An 11,295-nucleotide genomic window follows, 5' to 3' on the forward strand; every position below is an offset into this window, starting at 1 on the left:
TGAGAGAAGGGGAGGGAAAGGGGGGGGAGAGAAGAGGGAGGGGAGAGAGAGAGGTGTGACAAGTCGGCTGCACTCCTGGAGGGAAGTGGTGATGTGAGCCACCAGTCGGTGCGCATGACTGCAGGTTGGATAAGAACAACCAGGCAGCGGGAGGGTCTCAGGTTGCAGGTGTGGGAACAAGGCGGCCCCACTTCAAGGTCAGCCTGAGGCCTGGCCGGATGGAGAAAACCATCAGTAAGAAGTTGGACATTTTTAAATCAAGATAAAGCCAGCCCCCTCCGTGCACACAGGTGAGAAGGGCCAACAGAAACGGAGGAGGGGGGGCAGGCACCGGTCTTGCTGGCAGAAGCCCGGCGCCTCCCGACAGGCCCCCCTGCACCACGCAGGGACAAGTGGCCGAATGCTGAAGGTGCAGCCTGCGAAACCCGAGACTCGGGGCGATGGTAACAGGGTAGCTCGGCTTTCCTGTCCTGTTCTGGGTGCTCAGAGTGTAATCATATACCTCCAGGGGACAGACCTGCTGCTTTCGGAGAGGGAGAGGATGTGTGTGTGCAAGTGCATGTGTTAACATGCGTGCACATGAGTATCTGCATGTGTGTGTGCATGTATGCAGAAGAGGTGAAGTTGCCTGTCCTGGGTAAACTCACAGACAGCTCCGTTGTGAAGGTTTAACCAAATAGAGAGAGAGAAAGAAGGAGGGAAGAGGGGAGGGAAAGGAGAGAGGAGGAGTCCTCGAAATCCTGACGTGCCAGCCAGGACTCTGCACCTGTACAACCACAGGGCAGGTGGGGAAGGTCACGACCTCGTTGCCCTGCATCTCATCTCCATCCTCAGCTCCAGAAACCGGAGGCTGGTTCCATCCTCCTCGGTCAGTCGCTCGGCAAAGGCACAGAGTAAAACCTCAATTCCTCTGCGCACTCCGCAGGGGACCTCAGGTGCACCCCCTAAACACCGATGCTCCTCACCCAGGGCTCCTGCGTCTCAGGCCCAGGAAGGAGACCCGAGACCCAGGTCTCAGGCAAATGCCTGGGGACTTACTTGGGTGAGACCTTCCTGCAAGCATCCACCGGGGGTCGTAGGGGGCTCTCGATGGGGAAAATTCAATCTCTCTGTCAATGGGGTCAGTGGGTGTGATGATGGGGACCGGGCTGTGATTATCCTGGAAAAGAAAGCTGGGTCTCCAACTCTGCTCCCTGGGTTTGTCAGCAACACCTGCGACCTGCCCCTTGCGCTTCCCTCCTCTGTGACTATGGCTGGCTGCCCAGCAGAAGCCGAACCCAAACGAGCTCATCTCTACGATTCTGAGTAGCATTTGCTGAGGGCCCACCAAGGGCTGGGCTCCAAACGTCATTTCACTTCATCATCAGGGTAACACTCTGGGGGTAGGGGCTATTGTTGTGCCCATTTCACAGAGGAGGAAACTGAGGCTCAGTTGTCCCCAGTCTGATTGCTACTGAGGGGGAAGCCAGGAATCAAATCTAGCCCATCCCCTCCTAAAGGATCAACCGACAGCATCATTGGCCATTTATTTTTCTTTTTAAGGCCAAGAACAACTAGTGCAGGGTTGGGTGCCTGGGAGAGAGGGAGAGAGGGAGGGAGGGAGGGAGGGAGGGATAAAGAAGCATTCACCCCGCCACACCTGCAGGGCTCCCTGCTCCCTGTGCTCCCACACCACGCAGCCAATAAACGTCATGACAGCGTCTCCAGGCGCTAAGCTGCAGGAGGGGGATGCCGTACCTTTGGCATGTAGGACAGCCACTCCAGGATGGTATAAACGCCCTCGAAGTCGTCGGGCACGGTGATGTGGGAGACGCCATTGTTATGCATGATCTGCACGCCGCCCAGCTGGTTGTTGGACGTGTAGACCTCTCTGCCCAGGACCTGCTTAGACACGGCCGGGTTAGCAAGGTCCTGCCCGGCCCAGGGACCATCTCCCTCCTGTTTGGTGATCATCTCCCTCGGTGCACGTTGGAATCACTGGGAGCTTTTAAACACCCGGATGTCCGGGCTGCACCCAGTCCAATTATATTAGAATCTTTGGTGTGTTTTTTAACTTCTAGATAATTCTAACATGCAGCCCAATTTGAGAAGCAGTGTGTCCTTTGATGACCTTGATTACGACTTACTTATGATGACTTTGGTCATCTCAAAAGCAAAACCTGCCCGACTGGCATGGCTCAGGGGTTGAGCATCGACCTATGAACCAGGAGGTCGCAGTCCCATTCCTGGTCAGGGCACATGGCCCAGATGCAGACTCGATCGCCAGCAGGGGGCGTGCAGGAGGCAGCCGATCAATGATTCTCTCTCATCATCGATGTTTCTCTCTCCTCCCTCTCCCTTCCTCTCTGAAATCAATAAAAATAAAAAATAAGTAAAAAAGCAAAGGCCTCCCTCATGTTTCTGACTTAGTGGGTCTGGGACGGGGCCTGAGGATCTGCATCTCTAACCCGTCCCCAGGGGGCGCTGATGCTGCTGGCTCCGGCCACACTTGGAGACCCTCAGTGGGATTTGAGAACATTCTATCAGGGAAGCTTTACAGCAACGCGGCAATGTTGCCATGGCGTGAACAAAGCAGAAACCACACTGCACATTCACTGAGATTCGGCACAGGGAGGGAGGAGATGAGAGGGAAACACACCAGAATTACAGCAGGAGCACAGTTACATGTGGGGGTCTTTTTCCAATTTTCTGCAGGGTACAATGCTATCTTATGAATTTTAATAATTTTTGAAATTAACTAATTTTTGAAATTTAAATGTCAGGAACAGAGAGCCAAATCCTTTTTGTTTTTTGGTTTTTGTTTTTTTGGCGGGGGTGGGGTGGCGTGGGGGGATTCCTAAGAGGCCCAGATATTTGCAAACTGGGAAAACAGCTCTTACATCAGTGGGAACGATGCCGGTTTCACACTGAGAAGACACCACCAGGGGAGGAGGGGGCGAGGGGAGGAGGGGACGGGAAACGACCCCCAGCCCCTTCGCGCTCACCTTGTTGAGGGCACTGGCTCCGGTCAGGATGATGTGGGAGTTTTCCACCTGGATCACCCGCTGGCCCAGCCTCACCAGGTAGGCCCCGATGCCCAGGGCGCGGCAGGTCACCTGTGGAGACAGGACCCCTTCTGAGTTCCCGAGGCTGCCCCGCCCCCAGCAGGAACCCGATGGACACAGATGGCGACCAGAGTCAGGGCCGAACAGCAGAGGCGAAGCCTGACCTTGAGGCTCCCTTGACCTTGGCTTCCCACCCAGGAGCAACCCCGTCAACCAAGAGGGGTGCTTTAGACAGGCAGCAGGCACGGAATGTTCTGGTTCCCCCTCCCAAGGCACGCGGGGAGCCCTTCTGAGCTGGGTCACCCATGAGCTCTCGCAGCCGCTCCCACGACCCAAAGGACGGCTGAGGGTGCGTGTGAAACGGGACATCCGAGCGAGGGCTGTGCCGCGTGGGAGTCTGTGCCCAGGTCAGTGCCCCGGCTCTGACAACATACTATCACGTGTGAAAGAGTCCGTCGTGGGGGAGGCTGGGGGAGAAGTGCCCGGGACCTCTCTATACTAACTTGTAACTGCTGGGGAGTCCAAAACTATTTCCAAATAAATGAATATGTACACACACACACACACACACACACAGCTGACCTTTGAACAACACAGGAGTTAGGAGAGCTAACCCCCCCCCCAAATAAAATCAGTGAATAACTTCCGATTCCCCCAAAATTACTACTAATAACCTACTATTGTGTTATATGTATTAGGAGCTGTATTGCTACAATAAAGTAAGCGAGAGTACCTTGGCCAGTGTGGTTCAGTGGACCGCCCCCTCGTTATCAACTCTTTCCTTTTGTGACTATTTTAAACTTCCTAAAATAAAAGGTTGAGACATAACAGACAATGAAACCAGAGGAGACTCACCAAGCTGATGGTGACGATCTCGTCGTAAGCCAGGGAGCACTCCCCTGCAATCATGCCTGAGCCCCTCAGGTTCTCCACGCCCAGGCCGTCATCCTTCCCAATGATGTCTGTGATGACATACCTCCAAGAACCAAACACGAGTTAAAACGCAAGATGGGGTCCAGAGAAATCCCAGGCTGGCCCCTCTCCCAAGGGCCTGAGGCGGGAGGGGCAAGCCGGGGATAAAGCAGCCAGAGGCGAAATGGAAGTCGAGGTCTGGGACCTTCGTGATTGGCCCTAAAGTTTCTAGGAGACCGTGCAGAGGCTGTCTTAGTGAAATGTCATCCTCACCGTGCCTTCTTCCTGAAGCAATTGAGAACACCATTTGGTCTAGAGCAGTGGTCGGCAAACCGCGGCTCGCGAGCCACATGCGGCTCTTTGGCCCCTTGAGTGTGGCTCTTCCACAAAATACCATGTGCGGGCGCACATGTACAGTGCAATTGAAACTTCGTGCCCATGCGCAGAAGTCGGTATTTTATGGAAGAGCCGATATTTTGTGGAAGAGCCACACTCAAGGGGCGAAAGAGCCGCATGTGGCTCGAGCGCCTCGGTTTGACGACCACTGGTCTAGAGAGATGGGGAAGCCACTTAGCTCACAATCAATCAATCAATCAAGACTGGCCACCCAAGTGTGAGAGACACTGTACTTCCTAACCTGTTCGAGATCCACAAGGTGGGGAAGCCTAGCTCACAATCAATCAATCAATCAAGACTGGCCACCCAAGTGTGAGAGACACTGTACTTCCTAACCTGTTCGAGATCCACAAGGCATTGAGCACCTTAAAGGTTTTGGGGGAGGCCCTTAGGAAAGGTGTTTGTTAGATCTCATGGAACCTAGTGTTTCCCAAACCTACTTGATGATGGAAGTTTCTCCTCCTCCCCATGTATCACCAACTAACATTGCAGAAAACTCAGCCTGGGAAATTCTGATTCAGTCACTCTCACTAAAACAGCAACAACACACCCACCACTTTCTCTGGAAGAGACAGCCGGTAGCTGTGATGTTCGGGGGGGAGCGGAGCCGACCCCTGCCCTGCCCACACCTTCCCAGCTTGCCAAATCACTGCTGCATCCGTTGGCTAATTTGATCCTATAATGTGAGCCTGCAGCTCTGGGGACTTCATGGGAAATTGATCTGACTCCCCCTTGTAATGTGCTATCTTTGTGAGAGGCACGGCTTATTTGGGGATGACAGGGAGGGGTTCACCTCCGAGAACACCCCAGGTATTTAAGTCAAAGCTCAAGGGTCCCACTGTACACACAGCCCCACCCTCTTGGAAATACCACCACAGATGGAGGCAAAGAGACAGGTTCCCCAGGAATAGCTGAAATCAACCCCAGGCCAAAGGAGGGAGCTACCTGCCAGTCACTTACCTGGATTCTCCTTCCTCCTCGATGTGTTTGCAGTGGACGGAGTTGAGGGAGCTGATCCTGGTGTACTCTTGGGGGGTCAGGTACAGGTACTTAAATCCCTTAAAAATAACAACAAAAAATATATGCCAGTGAAGCTATGAATCCATTTTCCTGCCCTTGGCAGCCGCTGTTTTTAAAAACATATCAACACTGCAGAATGGATGTTAATAACATGTTAACGTGTTAACGATATGTTAACATGTCTGACTTAATGCCATGCTAATAAGAGCTATAAACGCAAATCTGCGTTGTGCTAATGCTTTCCACCCAGCCTCACAGCATCGCCTCCAGCCTCCCTGCTCTGATTCTGTTTCCCAGTTACCTTCTCACTATTGCTCCCCTAGGGAGATTTTTCAGACTGTTTTCCTTATTCCCAGCCTCCCTCCGCCCGCATGTTGTTGTAGTACTCTGTGTGTGTTGTTTTTCACATTAAAAATCATTTCCTCCTTTGTGTGTGTGTGGCGGGGGGCATCACTGCCCCCTTCGAAATGCAGGCTGTGGTTGCAAAGAAGGACTCTGTCCCCTGCATTTTCACGTCATAAAACGTGTGCTCTCGCTCATTCGGCCTTCCAGTGTAGCTGGTGTCTCCATGTCTCCCCACGATTTTTAACAAATCTCTGAGGCCAGGGAAGATGTATTTTTCACCTTTGCATTCTCAGTGTTTGCTGCATTCAGGAGAGACAGTATATATTCTATATCTGTATATACACCTGCATTAGCTCAGGGTTCATAAACCTTTTTCATTACTGTCCCCTAAGGAGCCTTCTTAGGCATGTTTTCCTAACGGCCATCCCCTCCCATGAAATTTAAAATATGTATATGTAGCCCTAGCCGGTTTGGCTCAGTGGCTGGAGCGTCGGCCTGCGGACTGAAGGGTCCCAAGTTCGATTCTGGCCAAGGGCATGTGCCTTGGTTGTGGGCACGTCCCCAGTGGGGGGCGTGCAGGAGGCGGCTGATCGATGCTTCTCTCTCGATGTTTCTAGCTCTCTGTCCCTCTCCCTTCCTCTCTGTAAAAAATCAATAAAATATATTTTAAAAAATAAATAAAATAAAATATGTATATGTATATATATTTTGTTATTATTGTTGATTTCAGAGAGGAAGGGAGAGGGAGAGAGAGAGAGAGAAACATCAATGATGAGAGAGACTCATTGATCAGGTGCCTTCTGCATGCCCCACACTGGGGATCAAGTCCGCAACCTGGTCATATGCCCTGACCCGGAATCGAACCCTGACCTCCTGGTTCATAGGTCGAGGCTCAACCACTGAGCCACACCTAGCTGGGCTCCCATGAAATTTTAATACCGATACACGGTATGCCTGTTTATGTAGGATATCTGTGCTCTATGTGGAAAAAGAGTAATAAGACTTGTTTCACCCCCTGTGGGCACTGCCGCCTCCACTGGAGATACAGTGCCAGCCGAGCGGAACGACACTGCCACACCGCTCCTGACGTACCTTGTGGGGGTCTTCGGGGTCCACCCACGCCACCTTGAACACGTGCTTGATCTCCTCAGCGAGGCCAATGCGGGCCCCACTGTTGGCGGCGAGGTAGATCTGGGGGATGCCCTCGGCCCGGGCCAGCTCGGACGCGCGCAGGTACAGGAGGTCCTCCCCGACGCCGAAGGACCCGATGCGGAAGGTGATGTCGTTGCTGATGAGGATCACGTCCCGCCCTTCCGGATACTCCCGAGTCTTCAGATTCATCTTGAAGGCCACCATGCCCACCTGGTGACGACACAAAGGCACGAGGGAAGCGGGTTTGTGTCTTCGGGGGGACACTCTCGGAACGGGCGGTTCCGGCCAGGCGCTGGGCTCCGCTGAGACCTGACCTCGTTTCCTCCGGGAAGTCGGTTCATCTCCACCAGCTGGCCCTGCGGGTCCAGCACCAGCTCCGTGTATGTCAGCAGGTCTTTGGGGTACTTGTCTGGGGAGGCCCACAGTTTAAAGAGAGCCTGGGGAGAGGGGAGGAAAAAGAAAAACCTGAGTCACCAGTAGGGAGGCACATTTACTAGTTCTTTCTCTTTTTAAATCATGAGCTACCCTTTCTTTTCCTATTTAAAAAAAATTTTTTTTTATTGATTTCAGAGATGAAGGGAGAGGGAGAGAGAAACAGAGATGAGAATCATTGCTGGACTGCCTCCTGCACGCCCCCTACTGGGGATCGAGCCCACAACCCGGGCATGTGCCCTGATTGGGAATCGAACCGTGACCTCCTAGTTCATAGGTTGATGCTCAACCACTGAGCCACACTGGCCAGGCAATCATGAGCTACTTTTAACATGCAGAACAATAAATCTCATGGTTTTATCAAATCATAATTTTCTGTAGTTGCTTAAGATTTGTTTAAAAAAATAAGATGTGGTTGGAGCCCTTATTGTACCCCTCCTCACCCATCCCTGACCCTCCTCCCACACCTACCCACAGGGAATCATTACCCTGAATTTAGTGTCTACCAGTCCTCTGCATGCTTGCATGTTTTTTTGTTTTTGTTTTTTTTTTTAATATATTTTATTGATCCTTTACAGAGAGGAAGGGAGAGGGATAGAGAGCCAGAAACATCGATGGGAGAGAAACATCGATCAGCTGCCTCCTGCACACCTCCTTTTGAGGATGTGCCCACAACCAAGATACATGCCCTTGACCAGAATTGAACCTGGGACCCTTCAGTCTGCAGGCCGACGCTCTATCCACTGAGCCAAACCGGTCAGGGCATGCTTGCATGTTTTTATTTCATCATGTATGTATACATTTAAACATGTAGTAGTCTTTTGCATGACTTAAACTTTAAATAAGTGATATAGCACTACACACATCCTTCTGCAACTTGCTTCTAAAGATTTTTTTCAATAAATACTATAAATGCATTTTCTCATTAGGATTTCCTCAGTAACATTTTCTTTTCTCCAGCTTACTTTATTGTAAGAATACAGCATGTAACACATGTAACATACAAAATAGGTGTAAATCAGCTATGTTACCCAGTAAGGCTTCTGGTCAACAGTAGATTAGCAGCTACGTTTTGGGGGAATCAAAAACTATATGAAGATTTTCGACTGCACCGGGGGTCGGCACCCCTAACCTCCACATTGCTCAAGGGTCACATGTAACTTCTTTTTCTTCCTAAGGAGACCCGGGCCCGTGCTGCGTCTCAGCCGTGGGACTTGCCTGCCTGAACATTTCGGGGAAGTCGTACACGTAGGTGGTCCCCAGGGACTGGGCCTGGAACCTCTTGGCCTGAAGCAGGTCCTTGGTGACGTAGGGAGTGTTGATCAGCATCCCGTGCTGGGCTCCTTGTTTGTTGCCAAAGGAGTGAAACATGATCTGGGCCAGAAAGAAAGAGACACAGAGCGTGAGAGAGACACGTCTCAATGAAATCGCAGCGCGGGGAGCAAACCTTGTCACCTTACGGGACAAAGCGAGTGCCTGGCATTGCTAACCTCTCTTCTGCCTCTGTGGGCAGCCAGCACAAGGAGGGACAGTGGCAGATGTGGACACAGCCCCCAGAATATAACTATGACAGTACCACACGCACACGCGCACACGCACACGCACACACACAGCCAAACAAGAGGGCCTCAAAGTGGATGAAACCCGAAGGAAGTCCGAATTTGGGTTAACAGCACTGAGCCCGGGTCAGTTTCCTAGATTGACAAGGTTGGGAAATTGGGTGAAAGTACATGGGAACTTTCCGTGCTACTTATTTCTCTGTATTATTTTTGCAACCTCCGGACAGTAATTATTTCAAAACGAAAAGATAGTTGCTATCCTAAAAATGAGATATTTGACTCACTTCACAAAAGTCTGTCCTAAAACATGGTTGTGGGAAATATCTATGTCCCTAAGGGAACCGATGTGGGAGGCTGCAGTATAATCACCCAGGGCACCCCACATCCGATCCCCGACATGGTCCCAGAATGGATTAAACACGGAATCCCTGTCCTTCCCAGGGGAGTGAACAACGGGGATTCAGCAAAGCTCGCAGGGGCTTCCGGATCCCGCGTGGCCAGGCAAGGCAGCCACTGAGTGCGTTTCCCTCCACGTCCCACTCGAGAGCGCAGCCTGCCTCTGCCCTGACCTGGGGACCCGCCCCGACTTACGTTTCCGGATCTGGGGTCGGTGACTTCCTTGTAGAGGCTGATGTCCAGGTAGTAGCCTGACTCGTTGGTGATGAACAGGCGGATGGGGATGGCGCTGCCGGCGGCCGTCTCGCGGATGTTGATCTTGACCTCGGCCTGGAGCACGCGCAGCTTCCACAGCCGGCTGCCGTAGCGCATGACCATGGTGCGCACGGCCTCCTCGATCTGCCCAGGTCACAGCAAGGCCCGTGTCAGAGCCCGGGCCGCACACATTCCTAGCAGCTCTAGCACTGACAGCCATGCAGTGAGGATACGCCGAGTGCAAAATGCCCGGGCACAGTGTGCATCCAACAACTGCTGGCTACTAATGACCAAAGGCACCTGGCCGAGCACTCAGAGCTCATTCTCCCCTTTCGTTTTGTGACTCGGAAGAGCCGGCATCTTTTTTTTTTTAATCCTCACCTAAGGATATTTTCCATTGATTATTAGAGAGTGGAGGAGAGTGTGAAAGACATACACACATCGATTGGTTGCCTCCTGCACCAACTCCAACCAGACTGGGGAGAAGCCTGCAACCGAGGTATGTGCCCTTGACCAGAATCGAACCTGGGACCCTTTGGTCCACAGGCCGACGCTCTATCCACTGTGCCACACTGGCTAGGGCGGTGCCGGCATTTTTATCCCCCATTTAGATGAGGACACGGAGGCTGGTGACCAACAGCTCATGCTCCTTTGGGACACCACCTGTATCCCATCATGCATCTCCAGCCCACCCATCTTCTCCACTGGGAAGTGGGGGGACAGGTGGGGCGGGGGCACCAGCATGGGCCCTCTGCACCCCACAGATGCCAGGATGAGGCACCAGGACCTCTTTCATCCCACAGTCACCACCCTAAACCCTGCCTGCTCATGAAGAAAGAGCCAGCGGGGTGCCCAGCAGAGCCTGGACCCGGGGACAGGACACCCTTTTGTTTTGCAAGACGTTTGGGGCATCCGTGTGGTCCTCAAAGTGAGGCACGTTCACGGAGGGTGAACGCGGGACAGGGACAGTCCCGGGCTGGTGGCTCTAGAATTACACGGTGCAGGGTTTGTCTTCCACCTGCAGGACAGAGGCCCCTGGCACGCACATGCGTGTCCTGTAACTCGGGTCTCGAGTGCCAGGAGGCGGTGCCCAGGGCAGCTTGGCACAAAGAGCCATTGGTCCCCAGGAACTGAGCCCAGAGCGGGCGAGGGCCCCCAGAGACGAGACCTTGTAGGGGTCCATGATGACGGTGGGCACGAAGTTGAGGAAGATGTGGTTGCAGTCGGTGCGCACGCTGGTGTTGTTGAAGGCCACCTCCAGCTCGTCCATGGCCTCCAGGAGCAGCCGCTCGCCCTCATTCTGCAGGTACTCGAAGGAGGCCTCCTGCCAGGGAGGGGGCAGCCGCTGAGGCAAAGCCTTGGAGAGGAATCGCTCTTCTCCCAAAGGTGTGCCCGGCGAGCACAGCAGAGCCCCCTCCGAAGGCCAAGGGCTGACAAAGGCTGTGCGCGTTCACCGTCTGTGTCCGGACGCTCGGACAGCTGGGGCCTGGCTGGCCCTGGAGGGACTGCGCCTTCCAGAGTCAGCCGAGTCCTCGATAGGAAACAACTCCCCCACGAGCACACCTTCCAAATCCAGCCCCTCCAGAGCCCTCACTCCAACCACCTCCTCCGTGGGGCTCTCACACTCCAGGACGCTCCCCCCTGCCCAGGTCACACCGGCTCAGGTACCGACACCTACAGACAGCCCTGGGCTCACAGCCCGCTGAGACTCCCCAAACTGGCCAATCCCAGGCCTGCTTACCTGCCTCACCCACTCCTTCCTGCAAAAACCACAACAAAGGCTC

General features: G+C 53.2%; 1 protein-coding gene across 6 annotated transcripts in view; it reads right to left on the minus strand.

The window, feature by feature from the left end:
* The window catches only part of ACACB (acetyl-CoA carboxylase beta), a 92,897-nt gene that overhangs the window by 9,376 nt on the left and 72,226 nt on the right, over positions 1–11,295 (minus strand). For all 6 annotated transcript variants that reach the window (XM_005869676.2, XM_005869673.2, XM_014542439.1 and 3 more), the window contains 10 exons: positions 10,680–10,835; positions 9,452–9,655; positions 8,520–8,675; positions 7,184–7,306; positions 6,810–7,079; positions 5,313–5,410; positions 3,900–4,020; positions 2,985–3,095; positions 1,738–1,881; positions 1,039–1,159 (listed from right to left, as the gene is read on the minus strand). In XM_005869676.2, the coding sequence (XP_005869738.1) occupies positions 1,039–1,159; positions 1,738–1,881; positions 2,985–3,095; positions 3,900–4,020; positions 5,313–5,410; positions 6,810–7,079; positions 7,184–7,306; positions 8,520–8,675; positions 9,452–9,655; positions 10,680–10,835 (1,504 nt within the window). The remainder of the gene's footprint in view (positions 1–1,038; positions 1,160–1,737; positions 1,882–2,984; positions 3,096–3,899; positions 4,021–5,312; positions 5,411–6,809; positions 7,080–7,183; positions 7,307–8,519; positions 8,676–9,451; positions 9,656–10,679; positions 10,836–11,295) is intronic.

This window comes from Myotis brandtii, unplaced genomic scaffold (genome assembly GCF_000412655.1).
Source record: "Myotis brandtii unplaced genomic scaffold, ASM41265v1 scaffold303, whole genome shotgun sequence".
Classification (NCBI taxonomy): Eukaryota; Metazoa; Chordata; class Mammalia; order Chiroptera; family Vespertilionidae; genus Myotis; species Myotis brandtii.